At 36.7% G+C, this 26,603-nt stretch overlaps 1 protein-coding gene across 3 annotated transcripts in view; it reads left to right on the forward strand.

Moving 5' to 3' along the window:
- SMG1 (SMG1 nonsense mediated mRNA decay associated PI3K related kinase) overlaps window positions 1-26,603 on the forward strand; it is a 105,460-nt gene that overhangs the window by 30,447 nt on the left and 48,410 nt on the right. For all 3 annotated transcript variants that reach the window (XM_045993955.1, XM_045993956.1, XM_045993957.1), the window contains 22 exons: window positions 261-397; window positions 1,605-1,663; window positions 2,690-2,903; window positions 6,104-6,229; window positions 6,613-6,685; window positions 7,836-7,933; window positions 10,453-10,626; window positions 12,569-12,793; window positions 14,212-14,313; window positions 15,550-15,819; window positions 17,427-17,557; window positions 17,719-17,880; window positions 18,339-18,457; window positions 18,909-18,996; window positions 19,084-19,185; window positions 19,865-20,005; window positions 20,557-20,756; window positions 21,167-21,363; window positions 21,521-21,682; window positions 22,484-22,638; window positions 25,483-25,625; window positions 25,768-25,969. In XM_045993955.1, the coding sequence (XP_045849911.1) occupies window positions 261-397; window positions 1,605-1,663; window positions 2,690-2,903; window positions 6,104-6,229; window positions 6,613-6,685; window positions 7,836-7,933; window positions 10,453-10,626; window positions 12,569-12,793; window positions 14,212-14,313; window positions 15,550-15,819; window positions 17,427-17,557; window positions 17,719-17,880; window positions 18,339-18,457; window positions 18,909-18,996; window positions 19,084-19,185; window positions 19,865-20,005; window positions 20,557-20,756; window positions 21,167-21,363; window positions 21,521-21,682; window positions 22,484-22,638; window positions 25,483-25,625; window positions 25,768-25,969 (3,280 nt within the window). The remainder of the gene's footprint in view (window positions 1-260; window positions 398-1,604; window positions 1,664-2,689; window positions 2,904-6,103; window positions 6,230-6,612; window positions 6,686-7,835; window positions 7,934-10,452; window positions 10,627-12,568; window positions 12,794-14,211; window positions 14,314-15,549; window positions 15,820-17,426; window positions 17,558-17,718; window positions 17,881-18,338; window positions 18,458-18,908; window positions 18,997-19,083; window positions 19,186-19,864; window positions 20,006-20,556; window positions 20,757-21,166; window positions 21,364-21,520; window positions 21,683-22,483; window positions 22,639-25,482; window positions 25,626-25,767; window positions 25,970-26,603) is intronic.

Here is a 26,603-nt window from a genome sequence, read left to right on the forward strand (position 1 = left end):
GCAAATCTGAAGAAAGTAATTTCTGAGCCTTTCTTTTTCCTCTCACCTGGTCCCCTGGAATGAGCGTTTGCTTAGGTTTATCTTTTTCAGGGTCGGCTTTGTGTGTAGCAGTCTGCTGGAATTTGGTTTATAGTGACAAAAAAGTGTGACGGGACCTGCGTTCAGTTGTAGTTTTACTCTTCAGTGGACTGTGATTTTTGATGTACTTTAAAATATTTGGGCTATAAAGCTTCTGTGTTTATACATGTTTATTTTCAAAGAGCGATCGATGTCTTATTCTGATGAGTCTCGACTGTCGAATCTTCTTCGGAGGATCACCCGGGAAGACGACAGAGACCGAAGACTGGCTACTGTGAAGCAGTTGAAAGAATTTATTCAGCAACCAGAAAACAAGCTGGTAAGTACAGTATGGAAATGTTGATTACTTATGTTGTTTCCATAATAAAGTAGATAATGCTGTCTGGAGAGGTTTAAGAAAGGAAAAGCTTTGCTTCTCAGGAAATGTGACAGGAATTCCTTATTGTAGGTTAATTTAGCTTAGGTTATAATGATTGAGAACTTGATGACCCTGAGTGTAGTTTGCCCGCCATTGGTGGATCCACACTGGTGTCTTCTACAATTAAGTGCTTTTAACCTTTAATATATTTATTCTGTTGTCCTCAGAATTTTCTTTTCTTTTTTTTTTTTTGAATTTTATTTTCTATATGCCGGGACAGACTGTGTCTTTGTTTTTCATATGTGAAATTGGGGTTGGAGTGTATGTATTTTGTTCATGGGTGGGTATGGTCTGGTGGCCAGGGCTAAATAAATAGAAAAATCCTTTAAAGAAAAAAGTTCAGGAGCAGTTACAAATTTCTCTCCACTCTGAGTAATTCTAATGTGAAATTAAGAACTTGGTATAGAGCAGGAAAAAATTAATGGGAATTGTATGAGGATTCAAACAATATTTGGTTCAAGGCAGCTTTTCTGTCTTCCCCCTATTATGAAAAAGTTCAAATATATAGCAAATGAAATTTTTGAAAAAATTTTGAATCTATATTGATATTGAATATATGTCTGCCATCTGAATTCTGTCGTTAACATTTTATCATGTTGCTTTGTTACGTATCTCTTCACTTCTTCATCTATCTGTCCATCACGTAGTGTATTTCAGAGTAAATAAAACCAGCTTTTTGAGTTTATTTTTTTTATTTTTATTTTTTTTTATTTGACAGAGAGAGATCACAAGTAGACAGAGAGGCAGGCAGAGAGAGAGAGAGGGAAGCAGGCTCACTGCTGAGCAGAGAGCCCGATGCGGGACTCGATCGCAGGACCCTGAGATCATGACCTGAGCCGAAGACAGCGGCTTAACCCACTGAGCCACCCAGGCGCCCTTGAGTTTATTTTTTTCGTTGATGATCATGGCAGTGCATAGGATGGAGAAACTTCTTTTAGAATCTGAAAGGAAACTTCTAACACTGATACATGCTAATTGTGGACTGGGAATAATAAGAAAAGGAAGGTGTGCTGTTTGATTAGAATTTGGAGGGGAACACGAGTAAGAAAGTGTACAGTATTATTGAAAGTATAGGAATTTGAAGTTTTTTATACTTTTTTTTTTTAAGGTACTAGTTAAACAATTGGATAATATCTTGGCTGCTGTACATGATGTGCTTAATGAAAGGTAAGTAAACAATGGGTAATTTTAAGACTTTAAAATATATTTTTAGAAATTATTTAAAAATACAAAAGAAGATAAACCCATCAGTGGCTTCACTTATGAATGTGGACTTAATATTTCTCTGGGTTCTGTGCCATCTTTATCTATTTAAAGTATTTATATGTTAATTCCATTGAATGCAAATGGATTCCGCTTGAAAGGAAATGCCTTTTATTTCTTTCTTTCTTTTTTTTTTTTTTTCCTAATTTGTCAACATGACTGAGTAGTTGAGCATTGACCTGTGGAATGCCATAAACTCTTAATGCAGGCATGAATGAATGCAATTAACTTTTGTAAGCTAGAGAACTTTGAAACTGCTTAGAGAATAAAGGTGAAAGGGAGCTTCCTTCTTTGGGCGACAGTGGATTCACACCACCTGCTCTACGAGGCTACTGGGGTTCTCCACAAAGGTGTGCAGTCTGTTCTTCGTATGGGGATTCCCAAAGAATTGCAGTGTTGGAAAGCACCAAAAACTCATCTCAGCAGGTCATGAAACTTACTGCTTTTTGATGGTCTCATTTTGTATAGTTAGTTATTAAAATACTTAAATCAGTACTGTTATCCTGTTAAGTTTGTTGTGCTTTAACTAGTACCATTTCTTGTTTTATAGTCCTTACCTACTGAACATTACATCGTGTGTAGTATTTGTAGTGCTTTATCGGATCCTTGTTCTGCTGCCTTTTTCTGTGGATTATTTACTGTAGCTAGAGATGGAATGTGAAGCCTGATTTTTAGTATTTCTGGTCCTTTCCTTACTGTTTGTGAATAATTGATTCCGTAAAAGAAAACCTAATGTCTAACAAAGGTACTTTTGGGCACTGTGGGAAAGTAAAGAGCATATTTAAAGATAAAATTTCAATCTTTTATGTAGTTCGAATAGAAAATTTAAAATCGTTGAAGACATTCTTTTGTAAAACGTGTCATTCTTATCATCTTTGAAAGTTTAAATCTTTTGTATGTTTTGTTTTGTTTGCTTTGAAATAAACACAGTAGCAAATTGCTTCAGGAGTTGAGACAGGAGGGTGCTTGCTGTCTTGGCCTTCTTTGTGCTTCTTTGAGCTATGAGGCTGAGAAGATCTTCAAATGGATTTTTAGCAAATTTAGCTCATCTGCAAAAGATGAAGTTAAACTTCTCTACTTATGTGCCACCTACAAAGCATTGGAGACTGTAGGAGAGAAGAAAGCCTTTTCATCTGTAATGCAGGTGAGAATGAGGGGGAAAATTGATGCATTTGGGAACAAAATTGTCCCTAACAATTTTCTAGCAATGTTTTTGAAGAGGAACTTGGAGAAATAAAACTTAGTATAGGGCTTATCTACTGATAGTAAATATGGTATAAATAACATTTGTCTTTCTGAGTTTGAGTTAAAGGATACAAATTAAAGTTAGGTTTAAAATAAGTTAGATTTTTTCTTGTCTTTTGGCTTTTTTGGAGCTGTCCTTTGAATTTGCTTAGTACTGGAATCATTTGCACATTTGATAGTAGGGAGTTGGTGAGGACAGCTGGATATGAGGGGACTTGACTTTTCTGAGGGAGACAAAAACTGAACACCACTCATTCTAGGCCTTCTTAGGTTTAATAATATGTCAGAAATTCTTATTCCAGATGATGTAAAATAATTTTGTATAAATGAAAACCAGCCCTCCTTAGCTTTATTTCATTTTTGTGTGTAAGTATATTAAAAGATCATTCTCAATTTAATTTTTTTTAAAAAATTTTATTTATTTTACAGAAAGAGACATAGCGAGAGAAGGAACACAAGCAGGGGGACTAGGAGAGGGAAGGCAGGCTTCCTGCTGAGCAGGGAGCCCGATGCAGGGCTCGATCCCAGGACGCTGGGATTATGACCTGAGCCAAAGGCAGATGCTTAATGACTGAACCACCCAGGTGCTCTTCAATTTAATTTTGAACAAAGTTATAAGCAGTTAAATTTTTGTTAAGTAATAATGTTCTTAAAAATTAGGGTTTGATTTGTTTTTTAGAATATCAAATATTTTTGTTACAAAGTTTTTATTTATTTATTTGAGAGTGTGAGAGAACAGAGAGCAGGGTGAGAGGCAGAGCTAGATGCAGACTCCCCGCTGAGCAGGGAGCCCAATGCCAGACTCGGTCCCAGGGCTCTGGGATCATGACCTGAGCTAAAGTCAAATGCCTAACCGACTGAGCCACTCAGGCGCTCCAGATGTCTTTTGTTTGTATGTGCTCTTTACAATTCATCATATGCTTTATTTTGCTTAAGTCACTTTAAATAATAGTTATAGTCATTTTGTTGTGTTTTTTTTTTACAGTCAGTTTTTTAAAAATCCATTTTTCTCTGATTATAGAGGTTATATGAGAAATTTTGGGAAAGAGTCAGAAAATTATAACTAAATATCATAACACCATATTGGGCTTATTCTGCACATAGTTTTTATATTTTGAACATTTCTTCAAATATTTATTTTGAAAATTTTCAAATCCACAGGAGAATAGGTAGACCAGTGTAATGAATACCCATATTATCTTTTATCTAGATTTATCACTTACTAACATTTTCTTTTCTTTTTTTTTTAATGTATTTATTTGAGGGAGGTAATGAGTGAGAGAACACAAGAGGGAGGAGGGTCAGAGGGAGAAACAGACTACCACTGAGCAGGGAGCCAGATGCAGTGTTCAACCCCAGGACTCGGGGACCATGACCTGAGCCGAAGACAGAGGCTTAACCGACTGAGCCACCCAGGCGCCCTGTCATTTATTAACATTTTCTACACTTGTTTTATTTCTGCACATATAGGCATGTATACTTTTTTGTTGAACCATTTGAAAATAAATTACACATGTCATGACATGCATCCCCTAAAAATAAGGCTCTTCTCTTATGTAACAGTACAATTATTATCATACCTAAGAAAATTATTTTTATTATATAATGCAATCCATATTCAAACTTCTGCCCTTAAGATATCTTTTACAGCTTTTGTCTTAACTGACCCAGGGTTCCTTCAAGACTTGTGTGTTGTTCGGTGCTGTACCTCTTTAATCTCCGTTAATTAGAACAGTTCACATCTTTTTTCTCCCTCCTATTTGTGGAATGTTCTATTTTATGAGTTTGTCTGATTGCTCTTTCCTGATTTTAAACCTTTTGGTCACAAACACTTCCTGGGTTCATTCTTTTGTTGCATCACACCAGCAGGCACATAACTTCAGTTTGTCTTCCTATCAGGGATGAAGAGTTTGATCACCTGATTGAGATGATGACTACTAGCATCTTTCCATTGTGGAGGCTTATTTTTCTCCTTTTCTAGTTAGTGATCTGGGCATGATACCTTGAGACCTTCTGAATATCCTGTTTTTTAGTTATATTTCACTCAGTGATTTTGGCTCCCATTCATATTCTATACCTGTATAGACTAATCACATGGCTATGCAAAATATTAGAGGCTTTTCCAGTTCTAGCACTTTTTCTGTAGTTATAACCTCATTCTTTTGTAAAGAAGAGCTTTACTCTTTAGGAAAAATTGGTTTCTAACAGCTGCAAAATATTCTATCAATGGCATGCCATGTATTTATTTAAAAAATAGATCTATATAAAGTGGTAACATGAGCCTGCATGTCTGTTACTCATGTGGTCAGGCCATGCCTATCTTCTCTAAGTCATTCAAATTTGAAACAAGTACTAATATCCTAACGCATAAGTTGTATAAAATTTGCTATAAATTTTGAATTGAAAAGTAATTGTCACACTTTAAAGAAAAGTTTTCCAAGCACATCTTAATTTCTGTTCTTGAAATTTAATCAAGTCTGTGGTGGTAAAGAGAGCACTTAGGAATAATGTCAATAGACATTACTTAGAAATAATATTAAGAGACATTAAATAAGAGGACACAATGTTTATTTTCAGCCTATTTATGGTGGAATGAAATGTTTTCAATTTATTATTTTTTTTTAAGATTTTATTTATTTATTTGACAGACAGAGATCACAAGTAGGCAGAGAGGCAGCCAGAGAGAGAGGAAGGGAAGCAGGCTCCCTGCTGAGCAGAGAGCCCGATGTGGGGCTCGATCCCAGGACCCCGGGATCATGACCTGAGCCGAAGGCAGAGGCTTTAACCCACTGAGCCACCCAGGCGCCCCTCAACTTATTATTGAGCTAAAACTTTAGACTTTCTTTTCTTTGGTATCATAATCAATTTTAGATAAAGTCACTTTTCTAAAAAAGATCTTATTTGAGAGAGCACATGATCTGCATGAAAGGGGTGAGGGGCAGAAGGTGAAGCAGACTCCCCGCAGAGCCGAGAGCCCAACATGGACTTGGGGTTATTACCTGAGCTGAAGATAATGTCACTTTTTGATATGAACCCAACATGCTTGTTTTCCTCCTGTTTTGTTGAATATTCATGTTTTATAACTTTTTTATTTTTTAGCTTGTAATGACCAGCCTACAGTCTATTCTTGAAAATGTGGATACACCAGAATTACTTTGCAAATGTGTTAAATGCATTCTTTTGGTGGCTCGATGTTATCCTCATATTTTCAGCACTAATTTTAGGGTGAGTTCTCTGACTCCCTCTGTTCAGATGATGGGGTGAAGGATTGGATTTTTGTCTAAGGACCTTGGAAATCAGAAAGAACACAAAGTTTCTTCTTGGAGTATAATCAGTGATGTTTGAGGGTCCAAGATAGAATAGTGCATTAATATGTTTTTGTAAATACCGTCTGTACTTTCTGACATTAATACCTTAAAATATTTAAAGAAAAAAACATTTTTTCAAGGTCATAAAGTTCCATTCTCTTGGCCTGCCCTTTCCCTTTCTAAGTTTGTATAATGTCACATAGGTAGAACACAGATGCTTTTTCTAGGATTTTTAATCCGGAGTGGTCACAGGAAAAGTAGCAGTTAGACCTTAAAACAATTCTTTTTGTCTCCAACCAGGATACAGTTGATATATTAGTTGGATGGCATATAGATCATACTCAGAAACCGTCGCTCACACAGCAGGTGTCTGGTAAGTTATTCAGCATATACCAGTTGTTTAAACGTGGTGGGAAGGAGCTCTGGTTCTTTAAAGTCTAGCCAATACCGTTTCTTTGATAATGCAATAAAAATAATTTCTTCACAGAAATAATTTGTTTATTATGTATTTTTTCTTTTTTTTTTTTATAGATTTTTATTTATTTTATCAGAGAGAGCAAGTGAGCACAGCAGGGGGAGCAGTAGGTAGAGGGAGAAGCAGGCTTCCTGCCTAGCAAGGAGCACAGTGTGGGACTTGATCCCAGGACCCCGGTATTCTGACCTGAGCTGACGGCAGACGCTTAATTGACTGAGCCACTCAGGCACCACAATAATTTGGTTATTATAAATGAACATTACTTGTTAGCAGAATTTATCCTTTCAGAGGATAAATTTTGTACTTTGAAGTAGGTAGGAGAGAGTAAGTACAGATTATAACGTTGCACCTGCGAGAAATTGAAGGGACTTATCCACGAGTCATTTGTGGTGTGTCCTGGTGGCAGGAGACACTACCATGGCAATACTCAAGTATAGATTGAAAGATCCTGGATATTTGTGACTTGTTTTCCTTGTTATTAAAAAAACAAATGGATCAGTTTGGGAAACTGTATAATTGATAAATTTAAAAAAATTGTTTTTATTTAAGTGAATGAGTACCCTGACTCCTTTGGACATTTCAGCTTGTTTCAGGTGCTATAGTTTCTTTTAGCTTAATTGGTGCAATGGACTTCTGAAAATAGGATATTGCACTGAGAGTGGTTCTGACCCATTTCCATTGGGGAGATTAGTGGATGCCTTTAGTGGATAGTTGGGGTTCTGGAGTATAAAGCCAGGCTAGTGGCAGATTGTGGCATTTTAAGCCTTGTATATATTGACAATATGGGTATTAAATCTAATGAAAAATAAGGACTAAGAATCACATTTTAATTTCTGGAAACTGTTCATTTTTGCAGCATTAAAAGAGACATTGGTTAATCATGATCAGCATGTTCACTAGTTAACAGTCCTAATTTTATGAAATATGGCATTGTTTAGGGGTACACAACTTGAAAACCAGAAGACTTTGAAAACAAGGCTTTTAGATATATTTTTAATTTAGATTTTTTTGTTTTTTTTTTTACTCTCGAACTTTTTATGATTCCTAGGGTGGTTGCAGAGTTTGGAGCCATTTTGGGTAGCTGATCTGGCATTTTCTACCACTCTTCTTGGTCAGTTTCTAGAGGACATGGAGGCATATGCTGAGGTGAGTATGTAGAAAGCTAAGTTACTTTCCTAAAATATAGTTGAGAACAAAACAATGTTAAAACAGTGGTAGATTTATTTTTTATTATTTTATTTTTTTAAAGATTTTATTTGAGAGAGTGTGCACACAGGGGTGGGGAGGAACAAAGGAAGAGGGAGAAGCAGCCTCCTTGCTGAGTAGGGGTCAGATGTAGGTCTCCATCCCAAGACCCTGAGATCATGACCTGAGCTAAAGGCAGACACTTCACTGAATGAGCCACCCAGTCGCCCCTAACAGTGCTGGATTTATTTTAAAATAGTTCAGACCGCTTGACATATAAATAGAAATTACAAAACCATTGCAATATTTAAAAAAATTTTTTTAGATACTGTTTTTAAGGTACCAGCTGAATTACCAGAAAGACTGAAAGAAAAGTAGTAGGCCTCATTTTGCAAAGCTTGAAATACTCCTGGTAGCCAGTAGTCTTCTTTTTTTTTGTTTTTTTAAAGATTTTATTTATCCATTTGAGTGAGAGCATGACAGGGGAGAAGGTCAGAGGGAGAAGCAGACACCCTGTGGAGCTGGGAGTCAGATGCGGGACTTGATCCTGGGACTCCAGGATCACGACCCCAACGAAGGCAGTCACCCAACCAACTGAGCCACGCAGGCACCTGTCAGTAGTCTTCTGAAGACATTTTCTATAGTTCATTTTTATTTTTTGATACCAGAAGAGTATTAAAAGTAAGGTGAATTGGTATTGTATAAAAGCCTCTAAAGACTTTTCTCTTACATATATTGGGGATCTTGGATCATGCTACCCCGTCTTTATACCTAATCTACCTCGCTGAAGCTCCCCAAGGGGGAGTCTTTACAAACCAGAATGGGCGGCTTCAACAAGGTAGATCAGCTATAAAGATGGGCTATGAAAAAAGATATTCTAGGTGTGGAGGGAAAGAAACATGTGGAAGACAAAATTTTCCTGCCACTTTTCTCTGAAGGCTCAAAATAGCATAGATGAAGTTAAATTGTTATAGGAGCCTTAAACACCAGACAAGAATCATGGTAGGTCTGAATAGAGAAGAACCACAAAGAGGTTCTCATAGGACATGGCCGATTAAGTCATGACCAGTGGGGATAAGAAAGCTAAGACCCGATACCAGAGACTTCAGCAGCACCCATGAAGTCACCATACTGTACTTGTACAGCCACAAAAATTTTCTGGAGCCAAGTCTTTTCCTCCAAAGCATGATCCAAGATCCCCAATATATGTAAGAGAAAAGTCTTTAGAGGCTTTTATACAATATCAATTCACCTTATTTTTAATACTTTTCTGGGGAAGGCAAGTGTTAAAAAATTAGAAAATCTGGTTTACAAATCTAGTTAAGGAAATATACTCAAAACACTAGCAAAAAACGGGTTACTAGAACCAACATATATCTACATATAACTAAGCACCAAAATAATAGAGGAGAATTTCTTCTTATATATAGGTATATGTTGGTTCTAGTATCCCGTTTTTTTGCTAGTGTTTTGAGTATATTTTGCCTCCCCCATTTGCCCTTTGTGTGCATAATGCTGGTATGGGGAGGATTATTGAATTGAGTGGCTCAAAGAATACCTGGAATAAGATTTTAGCAGAAACCAGTTTAGGAATGGCAAAAGTTTCTGGCTCCATTTATATCTCTCTGTAACAGAGCATGTGTACTAGAATTTATCCCCGCCCCCATTACCTTTCTGAGTTGGTATGAGAAGTTATTTTCTTTAAAGATTTTATGTATTTATTTGTCAGAGAGAGAGAGAGACAGTATGCACAAGCAGGGGGAGTGGCAGGCAGAGGGAGGAGCAGGCTGAGCAGGGAGCCTGATGTGGGACCCAGTCTCAGGGCCCTGGATAGTGACCTGAACCAAAGGCAGATGCTTAACAACTGAGCCACCCAGGCATCCCCTGAGAAGTTATATTCTTTTTAAGACTTTATTTATTTGCCAGGCAGAGAGGGAAGCAGGCTCCCTGCTGAGCAGAGAACCCAATGTGGGGCTCCATCGCAGGACCCTGGGACCATGACCTGAGCTGAAAGCAGAGGCTTTAACCCACTGAGCCGCTCAGGTGCCCTGAGAAATTATTTTCTTAACCTGCTGAGATTACTTTTGGTTTATTTAAATAAAGGTTTGTTAATTAGTGAAGTATAACTTACTTTTACGTTTAGATTCACGTTTCTTTCTTTAACATTATTTTTTTCTTTTATTTTTTGGTGATGGGGGCAGAGATAGAGGGAGAGAAAAAATCTTAGGCAGGCTCCATGCCCAGCGCGGAGCTCAGTATGGGACTCAGTCTCACAACCTGATATGACTTGAGCCAAAACCGAGAGTTGGATGCTTAAACAGTTGAGCCACCCAGGCGTCCTTCATGTTTCTTTTTCTTATAGGCTAAAATGACTTTATTTATAAAAATAAAGGTAATTCACTTAAAAATTGGGAGTTTTTTTGTTTGTTTGTTTTGAACATTGTCCTCCTTAAATAAGAGTGCTGTGATTGCACATCTAGGACCTCAGCCATGTGGCCTCTGGGGAGTCAGTGGATGAAGATGTTCCTCCCCCATCAGTGTCGCTACCAAAGCTGGCCGCGCTTCTCCGGGTGTTCAGTACTGTAGTGAGGAGCATTGGGGAACGCTTCAGCCCAATTCGGGGTCCTCCAATTACTGAGGCATATGTAACAGATGTAAGTGTTTTTAGGAGTTTTAAGTATCATTCAAAAATAATGTTGTCTATTGTAAGTGCTTCTTTTCTTTACCAAGTGAACTATGTGACTAACCCTTCGTTTGTTCAGTATATATGTACATATGTGGTTACTTTCTTAAATTGCCAGAAAAGTGGGGAATCCTATTACATCCTGTCCCTTTTCTGTCCCTCCCTATGTGAGAAAAAGGCTACACTCCATTTTAAAATATGCATAAACTTTTTTCTCATGAGATCCTTTATAGATTCATTATTCTTTATATTCTTTTCAAATCTTTCTTTAAAGATATTTTAATATTTGTTTTTAATTACTGAGGTTAGTTTTTCAACATACTAAGAATAACACACTGTAGAGAAAGCCTGGAAGAATAATTTTTCCTGAGCATGACAGGATGAAGCAACTTGATAGTGTGGCATCCAAGATTATAAAGATACAAGAACTTAAATATATAGGAGTCTGAAATCAGTCACAAGAGGCAGCATGATTACCACACTTCAGCAGCTGCAAACATTAGCTGTACTCTGTTAAACCTAGTGAGTGGTTCAGTGTAATAGACATGAGAAATGAACCTGTCACTGTACTGTGCTTGAATAAGAAGGGAGAGACATGCGTGATACAGACATAAGATATTAAATGATTAAAATTTTACTGTTAGGATACGAGTGTAGCTTTTATTTATTTCTGTTAAACATGTTGCCAAATAAAATAGGATATTAATTTTATATGTAATTTTTGGTAAGTTAATTGTGTATTTGAACAGAAATGTCAGGTCTTGAGGATAATTAAAACTGCGGTTTGATATTTTAAACCTGAAGATGATATAATATCTTCATCTTATTTATTCCTTTCTAAAAGTTCGTGGTTTGGTGACTGTGTCAGTGTTGAAATAAAGGCAGTAAACTCAGATGTAAAACAAAAGGAAAGAAAATAATCATTTCCCAGGATAGTTATATATTTAATGCATTCTTTTTTTTTTTAATCTTTTTAAAAGATTTTATTATTTATTTATTTATTTGACAGAGAGGGAGAGATCACAAGTAGACAGAGAGGTAGGCAGAGAGAGAGAGAGAGAGGGAAGCAGGCTCCATGCTGAACAGAGAGCCCGATGTGGGACTCGATCCCAGGACCCTGAGATCATGACGTGAGCCGAAGGCAGCGGCCCAACCCACTGAGCTACCCAGGCGCCCTATTTAATGTATTCTTGTATGAAGGTCTTTTAGGCCTTTTTAACCTATATGTTTAATGTCTATATATATATGTATAGTGATTATTGAATATTACAGAAAAATATACTATATCACTTTGTTTTTTCTTAACTAGTTTTTACTAGAAATTTAGTGCATTAATATTGACTACTATAGTAGGGTTTTGCTTGGAAATTCCATGATTTTCATAATCCTCTAATAGGTACATGTTATGAATGAGTCTTAACCTTTCCAAAGAGACCATCAATACATGAACTTTCATAAGCTAAGGTGACTTGGATATTTAGCTTTCAAAGATTGATTACCATAAGTCCAAGTGCAGGATGATTATTCTCATGGCAGGTTATTCCTCTGTTTAATGTTACTGTTCCAGGTACTTGTGTATTTCATGAATATAAAAATTCTGAGCTTTAGCCATTTGGTCACTTTGGCTGGGGAAGGGAGGGTGATAGGAATTGGGTTTAAGGGATATAGAGGATAGCATATTCCATTTTCTGTCACAAAAGTACTTGAGAATTTTTTAAGCAAGATCATTTATGCATATTTTACTAAAGATACCCTTATTATTCAGCCACTGAGAGGTAGAATATTAAGAGACTACTGACAAGGCAGGCGGTTAATTTTCAGTTTGAAATTGCATTAAATAAAAACTATTTTTTTCTTGCTCTGTGGAAGCTTGTGAATTTTTTTAAAAAGCTGCTTGTTCTCCCCATTTGCAGGTTCTATACAGAGTAATGAGATGTGTGACGGCTGCAAACCAAGTGTTTTTTTCTGAGGCTGTGTTGACAGCTGCTAATGAGTGTGTTGGTGTTTTGCTCGGCAGCTTGGATCCTAGCATGACTATACATTGTGACATGGTCATTACATATGGATTAGATCAGCTGGAGAACTGCCAGACTTGCGGTACAGATTATATCATCTCAGTCTTGAATTTACTCACATTGGTATGTGAATTCTTTCTTATGGCTTATTAATATGTTGTTTTTTCAAACCCTTTAAATTAGTGTGGAAGAAATGAAGGCCTTGGTTGTTACTTTTTTTTAAGAGTGCATTAGTCTTATTTATATAATCTAGTTTGCTTTTGCCCTGTTATCTGTTTATTTTTAGTGTTTGATCTTAGTGTAGCTTTTATTCCTTTTTTTTTTTTTTGGATGAAACATTGTCTTTCATATAAGACTACTTAGTATTCCTGATAAATATATAGATACTTGGTAACTATTTTGAAAGACCTTGTGTTTTATTTTCCATATGAAACTTGTTTTAATAGTTTTTATTCTTAACCATAGTATTCTTCCTTTCCACCATTTATTAATGAACATTTTGAAGTATATTTAAAAAAGAGTAGTATAATAAATCTCTGTATACTCAATACTGTTTCTCTAATTAGAAACACATGGTCCATCTGGTTTCATCTAGACCTCTCTGACGCTCTGGCTCTTCCTTGCTCTGCTTCCATCCCCAACTGGATTGTTTTAAAGCAAATTCTACGTGATATTCTGCTGAACGTTTCTGCTAAAGTTATACCTTTCTTTGCCAATATTAAAAAAAATGCACATGTTTAAGTATAGATACATGTATCCTATTTAGGGATCTAAATATTTTAATGTCATCATGTTAAGGCCTTAAGATGCAGTTTAGATATATTACTTTTTTAGTTAATAGATATTTTTTAGAGCAGTTTTTAGGTTTACACAAATATTGAGCTTTAAGTACGGAGTTCCCATACCCTGTCCCACAATAGTGTCCCTCATTATTATTTTTTTTAAGGTTTTATTTATTTTGTCAGAGAGAGAGAGCATGAGCACAAGCAAGGAAGCAGCAGGCAGAGAGAGAAGCAGAAGCAGGCTCCCCACTGAGCAGGTACCCCGATGTGGGGACTCAATCCCAGGACCATGAGCTGAGCTGAAGGCAGACGTTTAACTGACTCAGCCACCCAGGTGTCCCAGTTTCCTTCATTAACATCTTGCTTTAGTGTGGTACATTTATTACAATTGATGAGCCATATTGACATGTTATTAACTGAGGTCCATAGTTCACCTTAGGGTTCATTCTCTGGAGTGTACGTTCTATGGGTTTTGACAAATGAATAATGCCACATATTCATTATTGTAGTATCATACAGAGGAGTTTTGCTGCCCTAAAAATCCCTTGTGCTCCACCTGTTCACCCCTCCTTAATCCTTTGGTAACTATAGATATTTTTACTGTCTCCATAGTTTTGCCTTTTCCAGAATGTCATATTGGTGGAATCATAGTATGTATCCATGTCAGATGGGCTTCTTTCAGTTAGCCTGATGCATTTAAAGTCTCCCCATATCCTGTTGTGTATTGGTAGCTCACTTCTTTTTATTTTATTCTTTTAGATCGTTGAACAGATAAATACAAAACTGCCATCATCGTTTGTAGAAAAACTGTTCATACCATCATCTAAACTACTCTTTTTGCGTTATCATAAAGAAAAGGAGGTAAGTGTTGCATTGAGAAGGACTTTTGGTAACTTCAGTCATAGAAGAGTTTATTCAAGTTGCTTACTAGGCTACATAAATGAAGTGGGAATGAAATGATAAATGTTTTAAAATACAGTGATTAAATGATTTATTAGTATTTGTTGATTGTCATACTGGTGTGCCAGATTCTTTTCAGATTTCTGTAATTTAAATTTTTCTTACTAATATTTCATAAAACAAGAAGTTATATTTATAAAGTTATAAAATCGGAAGTATAGTATATCATAAATTTCATTATTAGCTTCTCATCTGACTCCCAGTCAGAACCACTATAGGCTTTCCAAGTAGACAGAAGAAAATGAATTGTAATATTCTCTCTTTTCTTTTTCTTCAAGATTTTATTGATGTATTTGACACACAGTGAAAGAGGGAACACGAGCAGGGGGAGAGGGAGAGGGAGAAGCAGGCTTCCCGCTGAGCAGGGAGCCCGATGTGGGGCTCGATCCTGGGACCCTAGGATCATGACCTGAGCTGAAGGCAGACGCTTGACAACTGTGCCCTTAGGTGCTACATAAATTGCTCTTTTTATGTGTGTTTTGATACCGGTCATTTTTAAAAATGGCCTTCTGGGGCGCCTGGGTGGCTCAGTGGGTTAAGCCTGTGCCTTCGACTTAGGTCATGATCTCAGGGTCCTGGGATCAAGCCCCACATTGGGGCTCTGCTCAGCAGGGAGCCTGCTTCCCCCTCCTCTCTGCCTACTTGTGATCTCTCTCTGTCAAAATAAATAAAGTCTTTTTAAAAAAATGACCTTTTAGGAACTTTAAATTTAGAGGACTCTGTAATAAAGTTTTGAAGATTTTTATAAGTTTACTTACACATGTAGGTTCCCTAAGGTTGGTTTTTAAAAAAATTTATGTCTTTGGTGTTGTGGACAGTGAATTTCTTTTTCTTTTTTTTTTTTTTTTTTTCAATTTTTAAAAATTATTTATTTATTTGACAGAGATCACAAGTAGGTAGAGAGGCAGGCAGAGACAGAGGAGGAAGCAGGGTCCCCGCTGAGCAGAGAGCCCAATTGGGGCTCGATCCCAGGACCCTGAGATCATGACCTGAGCCGAAGGCAGAGGCTTTAACCCACTGAGCCACCCAGGCGCCCTGTGAATTTATTTTTCTTAAAATTCATTTGTACCATCACATTATGCAGTTAGTAATTTTATTTTCCATTTAATATCACTTTCTTGAATTCTCTCTTTAAAGGTTGTTGCTGTAGCCCATGCTGTTTATCAAGCAGTGCTCAGCCTGAAGAATATTCCTGTTTTGGAGACTGCCTATAAATTAATTTTGGGAGAAATGACGTGTGCCCTAAACAACCTGCTACATAGTCTACAACTTCCTGATGCCTGCTCTGAAATAAAACATGAGTCTTTTAAAAATCACGTATTCAATGTAGACAATGCAAAATTTGTAGTTATATTTGACCTCAGTGCCCTGACTACAATTGGAAATGCCAAAAACTCACTAATTGGGGTGAGTCTTTATTTGCATTGCTTTGTTTTATTCTTACTTAAGCCTCTCTTCATTGCATGTTTACCTGTGTTATTTACTGCCGTTATGTCAGTATCTCCAGAGTCACTGTAGACCACACTGCCATATGTATGTAGGACATGCCTGGATCATTAAAATTGACAGGAATGTTTTCTTGCTGTTGTATTTCCCTTATCCCTTCCTTTCCTTGACAACACTTATAAGCTTTTCTTATATTTGTCTTATTCTTAAAAAAAACTGTCTTTTATGAATTTATATGTATTCTAGCATGCTTATAAAAAAATTTGTCAATGTTTTCCACAGTTCAGATTTGTGTAGTTCTTTTAATACGCAGGTTCTTCTTCCCTGCTTTTCTCCTCTTCACTAATGTTAGTGCTTTACATATGGTCGTCCTTTTTGAGTTCCTACTTTTCTCTAGGAATACTCATATATTCTTTCTTTTGGGAAAAGAATAAAGATTTCTTCCGTTTAAGAAATTTGATGTGACCTTCCTTTTGACTGATAATTATTGCTTTAATGTGTTTATTTTTTCCATTCTGTTAGACCTTTCATGATTGGAAGACATTACTTCTAATAAAAAAAAAATAACAGGATATAATTAAAGGATTAGGTTTTCTAAAAGAGAAGGCAGGGAAAAGTCAGATTTTGATGTTTAGATTTGCGTGCTCTCCTGATCAGATTCCCTCGTATCGCTCCATGAGTAGCAGTTCCTTCCCCCACTGCTAGTCATGGCTGATGGTGTACAGTAAACTCTACTCAGAACCTAAAATTTCGTTGTTGAGGAATTCACATTGTATATAGATTTGAGGAGGTTTTTTTGTCTTGTAGTCTGGAAACAGAGTGGGTCAGAAAGGGGCAGGCAGATGGAATGGAGTACATTAGCAGTAGAAGCAAAAGGGAAGGATGGGAAGGGCTTAAGAAAGTGGTAAGATGTGCTGTTTTCCTCATCGGACAGGGCAACTTACTGTTCAGTATATGGAAAATTGAGGAGATGCTGTTTGCTACATTGGCGAGGTACAGAGGACTTTGTTTAGATCAGGATTCCATAGAGTACAGCCTATGGGCCAAATTTAGCTCAATACCTTTTTCTTTCACTTTAAAATTACTTCCTTTATGTGGGGAGAGTGAGTGCAGGAGAGCACAAGCAGGAGGAGAGGTAAAGGTAAAGGGCGAAGCTCCCCGCTTATCAAAGAACCTGGCATGCTCAATCCCAGGGCCCTGAGATCATGACCTGAGCTGAAGGCAGACATTTAACCGACTGAGCCACCCAGGCACTCCTGTTTTTTCCTCTTTTTTGTTATCTTTAGTGATATGTATTTTTATTGATATGTAATTATCTTTATTGATTGTATCTTTATTGATATGTAATTCAAATAACATATAATTCCCATTTCAAGTGTACAGTTCAGGGGCACCTGGGTGACTCAGTTGGTGAAGTGTCCAACTCTTGATTTCGGCTGAGGTTGTGATCTGAGCCACCTGGTTGCCCCTGTCATTTTACCTTTTAAAAATGTGTACACATATTTTGAGGAATAAGCTTATAGGTGTCTTGGAGGAGCCAAACATTGTTTTCTTTTGTACATCATCAGATGTGGGCGCTGTCTCCAACTGTCTTTGCCCTGCTGAGTAAGAATCTGATGATTGTGCATGGTGACTTGGCTGTTCACTTCCCTGCCATTCAGTACGCCGTGCTCTACACGTTGTATTCTCATTGTACCAGGTACTATACCGTACAGATACTTCTTGTAAACAAGGGTTTGTTTTTTTTAACTTTTGTGGGTTCTTATAAGAGTAGATTTTTTAAAATACGTGTTGACTTTGGAATTACTTTCTTTTTTTCAATTAGAGATGAAAAGGTGATTTTTTTCCTTTGTCTTCCAGGCATGATCACTTTATATCTAGTAGTCTTAGTTCTTCGTCCCCATCTTTGTTTGATGGCGCTGTGATTAGTACTGTAACTACAGCCACAAAAAAACATTTCTCAATTATACTGAATCTTCTGGGAATATTGCTTAAGAAAGATAATCTTAACCAGGATACAAGGTAATCAATAATATTTCCTAATTTTAAGTGTTCTTCTGAACTTTTATTAATTTAGTTATGTAATTTGAGGGTAGGAAATCCAGATTATCGACGTAGTAGGGTGGAGCAGCTTCATAAACACTTCAAAATACAGCTTTATTACTTAGTTTAGGATTTCTTGTTCTTTCCCAAAAGAATTAAATGAAACCTCATTTAATTCATTAAATGGAACCTGCAGTGTTTAGTTGAAGAATGTTATCTGTAGAGGTCTTTATAATCTTTGCTACAACTTACGCTAGTTTGGGGGCATTTTCTTAAAAGGCATGTAACTTTTTGACAAAGGTATTTCTATAGTTTGAGTTTTTCTTTCCTGTTGCTTGAGATATTTAAAGAAACCAAAAACAAAGTAATGTAAAAAGAATATATCTTTTTTCTTTCTTTCCTTCTTACGAAATCAACTGGTTTTTTTTGTGTTTCAGGAAACTGTTAATGACCTGGGCTTTGGAAGTGGCTGTGTTAATGAAGAAGTCTGAAACATATGCACCTTTATTCTCTCTTCCATCTTTCCATAAATTTTGCAAAGGCCTTTTAGCCAACAGTAAGACTCTGTGATTTTAAAAAATTTTGTTATTCTGCACTTAAAAGAGATCTTTGGTAATGAAAGATAGTCACTTGAACATTTTCATAACATGAAATGTATAATTCCCATCTCAATGGCAGATGCATAATATGTCTTAATTTTTTCTTATTCTTAATATGTAAGTTGTTTTAAAGTGATTGTTTAAGCTTATGTGAATGTTTATGCACTTTTAAAATTCCCTTCAGAAAATGGTTGAGGTGAAACTCGTGACTTTAAGTGGCTTTTGATGAATGTGTCATTTTCCTAAATGCTTCCTTCCACCAGCAAGGGTTCTAGGCAGGAGCAGGGCCTAGTCCATCCATGGGAGGCATTTACTGTTTGTTGAAAGAGTGAATGGGATTGGGAAGTTAGGACATGCTGGCATATAATTTCTTTTGGCAAACTGAAAGTGTCTTTTTATTTTTAATAGCTCTCGTTGAAGATGTCAATATCTGTCTGCAAGCATGCAACAGTCTACATGCTTTGTCGTCTTCTTTGCCAGATGATCTTTTACAGAGGTATGTACTAAAGATCCTATCTTTGACCCTAGTCCTAATAACTTGAGGCTGGTTCCACATTCGTATTATCTGTTTCATTTTTTGTAGGTGTGTTGATGTTTGCCGTGTTCAACTTGTCCATAGTGGAACTCGTATTCGACAAGCATTTGGAAAGCTGTTGAAGTCAATTCCTTTAGATGTTGTTTTGAGGTATAACGGTTGCATTAGAACAAAAACATCCCAGGGTTGTGACTGCCTGGTAGTCCTTTAGGAAGAGACAAATTGCCTATTAGTGAATCTTGTATGGCATCTCTTAGTGACTGAAGAGATGTCAGAGGGTCAAGTTGTGCAGGTCTAGAAGAAAGTAACAAGGTTTTATATTTTTTATAAATTTAGAAGCTCATGATAATAAGTACTGAATAATTTATGTAACACAGTGCCAAAATGTGTTTCTTAGTAGTTCAGTTATTTGAAAAACTCAAGTATAATCTTTATTGTTTTGATTAAGTTAACTTTCTTTCTTTCTTTTTTTTTTTTTTTTAAAGATTTTATTTATTTATTTGACAGCGAGAGAGATCACAAGTAGGCAGAGAGGCAGGCAGAGAGAGGGGGGAAAGTAGGCTCCCTGCTGAGCAGAGAGCCCGATGTGGGGCTCGATCCCAGGACCCTGAGATCATGACCTGAGCTGAAGGCAGAGGCTTAACCCACTGAGCCACCCAGGCACCCCTGGTTAAGTTAATTTTCAAGTTGTAACAACATTTCTGTTTTGAAGCTCAGTTTTAATTTTTTATTTCTACATTATTTATTTACTACTGTAAATAGTTCATTTACAGTATAACCTTTTAATTGAAACATTTTGTACAACAGTGACTTTATTTTCTTTCTACAGCAATAATAATCACACAGAAATTCAAGAAATTTCTTTAGCATTAAGAAGTCACATGAGCAAAGCACCAAGTAACACATTCCACCCACAAGATTTCTCTGATGTTATTAGTTTTATTTTGTATGGGAATTCTCACAGAACGGGGTAAGATTTTTTTTGACTCCTTCATGTGCGAAAGTAACTTAAATATTCTTGAATATCTTGACTCCATGCCCATTTTGCAGAGAAAATATGTCCAGTGTGGCAGAGTAGGAAGTGATATCTTCTCCAATGGATCATTTTTGTTTTCAGCAGTAAGAATTGCTTTGATGTTAGTATCCGAAGAAACAAAAATGGGCTTTGAGATTGAGTGATGAAATGTGTTTGACAGTTAACTGCTCTGCCTAGTCATGAATGCTTTGGGGAGAGGCCTAGGGACGTAGACATTGTGCAGATGCTTAGTTGCAGTGAATGTTTTACCTCGATAGCCAGTGTCATGAGCCATTTACCCTAATAACCCATCCACACCATATCCTACCCTGTTTTAACTATAACAGACCTCACAATGAAAGGGATATAATGCTTCTCACTGGTAAAGGTTTTGCCTTTCTGAGGTAGGAAAATTATAGTCCCCTATTCCCATTCCCCTGGCAATTTTTTAAAAATTTTTAAATGAAGTTGTCATTGTCTGTTAAATATGAAACTGCTTTTCCCAGGAAGGACAATTGGTTAGAAAGATTGTTCTATAGCTGCCAGAGACTGGATAAGCGTGACCAATCAACAATTCCCCGAAATCTTCTAAAGACAGATGCTGTCCTTTGGCAGTGGGCTATTTGGGAAGCAGCACAGTTCACTGTCCTTTCTAAATTGAGAACCCCATTGGGCAGAGCTCAGGATACCTTCCAGACCATTGAAGGTAATCAGCTCTTTGTGCTTTTTCAAACTTCGTCATATAAATACTTTGAAACCCTTTTTATATTAAGAAGCAGTGGATTTCTTAATCTTTGTTAAAAATTTGAGAGTATATGCTTTGTTTTTCTTTAATACTCTGTTAGTCTTTCAGGTACTGTTTGTGAGAATAAACTTTCATTGAATAATTGTATTGACAACATTATGGTTGTCTACTTTTGTTCAAAAACTAGGGGATTTGTATAGAGAAAACATTTTTTTCCCCTAAAAAATAAGAAATCTTTCATGTTGGGCATTTTGTTTTTAAATGATGGCTGTACAGGAGATACTTGATAAATGTGATTTTATGAAATTATCTCCAACTTCTAGAATCTTTAAAGATTTCTTTTAAATTTGGAATGTTATCTCTGCTTTAAGGTATCATTAGAAGTCTTGCAGCTCACACGTTAAACCCTGATCAAGATGTTAGTCAGTGGACAACTGCAGACAATGATGAAGGCCACAGTAGCAACCAGCTTAGACTTGTTCTTCTTCTGCAGTATCTGGAAAATCTGGAGAAGTTAATGTATAATGCATATGAGGGGTGTGCTAATGCATTAACATCACCTCCCAAGGTTGGTTCAGTGGGCTAAGGGTTGGTTTGTAGTGATTTCATGGGCAAGCCTGGCTGGCAGTGCTTGTAGAGCTGAATTTATAATACTCTTGTGTATTTGATACATCTATACTAGAATCTTAACCAATCCTGAGCTCTTCTTTTTCTTTATTCTAAAGGTCATTAGGACTTTCTTTTATACCAATCGCCAAACTTGCCAAGACTGGCTGACGCGGATCCGACTCTCCATTATGAGGGTTGGGTTGTTGGCAGGCCAGCCCGCTGTGACAGTGAGACATGGCTTTGACTTGCTTACAGAAATGAAGACAAATCTCTCTCAGGTAGTGTATTTGAAGTTCATTTTAAATCTATTAATTAGGAAAATTTGAGTTTAATTCCTTTACTGTGATTTAATCTATGGATGAAATAAGTTAAAATTTCTGTTCATTCAGACTTCTATTTCAAAGGGTTTGATTCAATTTTTTGTAAAAGCAGTAACTTCCAAAGTCACCTACTCATATTTTGTACTTAGAACATGTCAAAGTATGTATTACTTATGCTTAAAGGGTTGGAACTTTAAAGGTAATTCATAGAAATTTGTAGAAGAAATAATTCTCATCATAATTTTAAAGAATTATATAATGTATAGGAAAGTACATATAATTTATAATGCATACATAAGTAATATATAATGTTACAAGGGGAAAGTACTGGTATATAAATGGGTTCAGTAAATAGATTCCAAGAATAGTTAATGTTTAATAATTAGACATAATATCAATAAGTAGTATTCAGACAAAATTATCATTTTTTAATTCATGGTTATTTATAGTTGGTTTTTGTTCTGTATTTATTAATTCATATGTTACTTTTATAGATACCGCAGTTTAAATGTTTGGGTAATTTTTTAGTTTGTAAAGATGGACACCAATGTGTTAAGGTTGTGCTAGTTACCTTTTGTAGATATATGTAAATTTTTAAGAATTATATTCTAGGAATATAATGCTATTGTTGTAAGAATAATTGTTAAATACATTTCCCTTTAAATGGGCTTAGATTATGATCAGTAGTTGTAAATTTAGTAGATACTTGAATTTTAATTTTACTGAGTCTGTGATTTATTTTTCTGAATGAACTTTCAGGGGAATGAGTTGGAAGTAACCATCATGATGGTGGTAGAAGCACTGTGTGAGCTTCATTGTCCTGAAGCTATACAAGGAATTGCTGTCTGGTCATCTTCCATTGTTGGAAAGAATCTTCTCTGGATTAATTCAGTGGCCCAACAGGCTGAAGGGAGGTAAGCTGGTAGGAAGGAAATAGGTGATAGGAAATCTTTACATTTAAATCCTCTGTATTCCTGGCTAACTTTGTAGTTAAATGTTAAAACAGCTTTGTTCAGTTTTAGCAATCGGAACTTGGTGTAATTCACTTTACTAAGGAGCTGTCTTTAGTCTGTTCTTTTAAGTAGCAGCAAAACTTAGATGCCTTTCTTATTTATGCATTAGTAAGAAATCTTCCTCAAAATATGGTCTGCCAATTGTCTTCTAAACCAACCTGCCTGCCTTCCTTCCTTTTTCTTTTTTTTTTTTTCCGTCTTGAGAGGGAGCAGGGAAGAGGGACAGAGGGAGAAAAAGAATCCCAAGCAAGCTCTATGCCCAGCACAGAGCCTGACGTGGGGCTTGATCTCACGACCCTAAGATCATGATTTGAGCCTAAATCAAGAGTCAGACGCTTAACCAACTGAGCCATGCAGGCACCCCATACTTGTTTTATAAATATTTTTGAACTTGATTCTTTTTTTTTTTTTTAAAGATTATTTATTTATTTGACAGAGAGAGATCACAAGTAGGTAGAGAGGCAGGCAGAGAGAGAGGAGGAAGCAGGCTCCCTGCGGAGCAGAGAGCCCGATGCGGGGCTCGATCCCAGGACCCTGAGATCATGACCTGAGCCGAAGGCAGCGGCTTAATCCACTGAGCCACCCAGGCGCCCCTTGAACTTGATTCTTAATTGATAACCTTTCATGTCAGAGTTTGGTACAAACCAGAGTACTTGCTCATTAGCCCTGTGCATTCAACATTTAAACTTACTTGATTTTGCTAGGTAAAGGAACATGAATCATAATCTGTACATATTTATGTTAGTTTTACCAAATCTGGAAAATGTAGCAAATAAAGAACTCATAATTCCATCTGCCGGTGATAACTGTTAGTTTTGGTGCACATGCCTTTTTAGTTCTTATTTCTTTCATATTCAGTCTTTTCTCCACTTTTTCCAGAAATAGCTGTATTTTTGCTGGTTACCTCATTTTCCTTTTGCCACTCAGCAATATTTTAAAAAATATTTTGCCATGTTAAATAATCTACAGTGTTATTTTTAATGACCGAGTTGTATTTTTTGTGAGTGCACCATACTTTTTAACATTCCTTATTTTTGGACAGTAAGGTTATTTTTGATGTTTTTTACTAATCTTTTTTTTTTTTTTTCAAAGATTTTATTTATTTACTTGAGTGAGAGAGAGGGCATGAGAGGGGAGAGGGTCAGAGGGAGAAGCAGACTCCCCGCTGAGCAGGGAGCTCGATGCGGGACTCTATCCTGGGACTCTAGGATCATGACCTGAGCTGAAGGCAGTGGCTTAACCAACCAAGCCACCCAGGTGCCCCTCTTTTTTATTAACCTTAATGCACTGTGGCACTTAATTCTTTAAACTACAGTTTATAGTTGTTTTTATTTTCTTTGAATTCTCCTACAAGTTGATTTATTAGAAGAAAGGCTATAGACCATAAGGCTTATGGTATGTTCTTTTGCTAAGTACTGTACGGAAAACTGTTTCCGGTTTAATCTGTAACAATAGAATAATAAACCCTTCCCTTCACCTTTGTGAATTCTGAGGATCACTAAAAAATAACAGCTCTGCCACCATCATCAGTGAAGATAGTTTTAATTTACATTTGTTTATTAATGATTAACACTAAGACTTTATGCATATGTTCTGTTGAACATTTGTGATTTTTAAAAACATAGATGATGTCTTAATGGCCTCTCATTTTTTCCTGTATCAATCTATGAGATTTTATTATACAGCAAGATTGTTGATGATGTGGTTTCTTTCTTTCTTCCTTTCTTAAGATTTTATTTACTTATTTGACAGAGAGAGACACAGTGAGAGAGGGAACACAAGCAGAGGGAGTGGGAGAGGGAGAAGCAGACTTCCACCAAGCAGGGAGCCTGATGCGGGGCTCGATCCCAGGACACTGGGATCATGACCTGAGCTGAAGGCAGATGCTTAACTACTGAGCCAGCCAGGCACGCCTTTGCTGTGCAGCTTCTTAATTTGTAATTTGTTTTTAATATTTATAGTGTTTTTGGTACTTAGAAATTTTAAGTTATATCATTAGTATCTGTTACTTTATGAATTCTTTTTTAAAATGTGTTCTACTTAGCTTTTGTGTACATTGAGATCAGATACTTAACAATATTTTCTGTTACTTATTTTTTAACGTGAAGGATACCTTTGTGTGTGGTTTTTTAAGATTTTATTAATTTGAAAGAGAGAGAGAGATCAGGCAGTAGGAAGGGGCAGAGGGAGAGAGAGAGAGAAGCAGACTCCCTGCTGAGCAGGGAACCCAGCGCAGGGCTTGATCCCAGGACCCTGAGATGATGACCTGAGCTAAAGGCAGATGCTTAACCAACTGAACCACCCACGCACCCCTTCTGATATTTTACACTGCCATTTTTTTTTTAAGATTTTATTTATTTATTTGAGAGAGAGATATGCATATAGTAGGGAGGGACAGAGGGAGAGAGTGAAAGTCTCAAGAGACTCTGCGCTGAGCGCAGTGCCTGTGCTCGATGTCAGAACTTCCAGATCATGACCTGAGCCAAACCAAGGAGTCAGACGCCCAACAAACTGTGTTAGCCAGGCACCCCTACCTTTTTTTTAAATTTATTTTTCATTTGTGTGAGGGGGAAAAAAATCTAATTTTATGTACCCTAACCCCACACAAAATAATTATTAACTCATTGTCTCCACTCAGTTTATTTCCCTGCTCAATTTGTTGAGTGATTTTTTTGTTTGTTTGATTCTTTGGAAGTGATGTCTGTGGATAATTAAAAATAAAGACTGTTTGAATTTGCACTAAAGGTTTGAAAAGGCCTCTGTGGAGTATCAGGAGCACTTGTGCGCCATAACGGGTGTTGATTGCTGCATCTCCAGCTTCGACAAATCTGTTCTCACATTGGCCAACACTGGGCGTAACAGTGCCAGTCCCAAACATTCTTTGAACGGTGAGCATCTGGAATATAAATAAAAAATTGTAGTCAGATACTTTGTACTGATGATGTTACGGTGTATTTTTAGATTTCTTGGCTCTTTAAAATATTTATAATTGCTTTGGATCTCTCTGTTTTATAAAATATGTTCACTCAGGTGAATCCAGAAAAACTGTGCTGTCTAAGCCAACTGACTCTTCCCCTGAGGTGATAAATTATTTGGGAAATAAAGCGTGTGAGTGCTACATTTCCATTGCTGATTGGGCTGCCGTACAGGAGTGGCAGAATGCTATCCACGACTTGAAGAAGAGTACCAGCAGTACTTCTCTCAACCTGAAAGCTGATTTCAACTACATAAAGTAAGGACTTTTTTTTCATTTAAATAAATTTTCATTAGCTTCCAAGTCTTCCTCTGTGGCAGAAAAAATATTAAAATTGGTAACATCTACTATTGTAAGATATTTGAAATTCTGATAATACTGCTGTTTGAAAGTTACTACAGTGAGAAACCAGCATTAGAGGTGAGGAAAGTGTTCATGCAGTGGGAAGACAGTCTTGTCACTGTTAATAGTCTTTTGGTTTTGATTTTTAGAGCTTACAAAATGACTATAAAGAGAAAAATTTGTTACTGCTTTAGAAAGGGTCACACTTGGGGCGCCTGGGTGGCTCAGCGGGTTAAAGCCTCTGCCTTCAGCTCAGGTCATGATCCCAGGGTCCTGGGATCGAGCCCCGCATCGGGCTCTCTGCTTGGCGGGGAGCCTGCTTCCTCCTCTCTCTCTCTCTGCCTGCCTCTCTGCCTACTTGTGATCTCTATCTGTCAAATAAATAAATCTTCAAAAAAAAAAAAAAAAAAATAGAAAGGGTCACACTTGATGACTGTTTCTAAATTAGGTTTGGATTGATTGAAAATAATCTGAAGAGGGCAGTTAATGAACATTTGTAAATTCCCTTTCTTGTCTTTTTTTTTTCCTTCTTGTTCCTCTGTGCATTTAT

The sequence above is a fragment of the Meles meles genome, chromosome 21 (assembly GCF_922984935.1).
Source record: "Meles meles chromosome 21, mMelMel3.1 paternal haplotype, whole genome shotgun sequence".
NCBI classification, from domain to species: Eukaryota; Metazoa; Chordata; class Mammalia; order Carnivora; family Mustelidae; genus Meles; species Meles meles.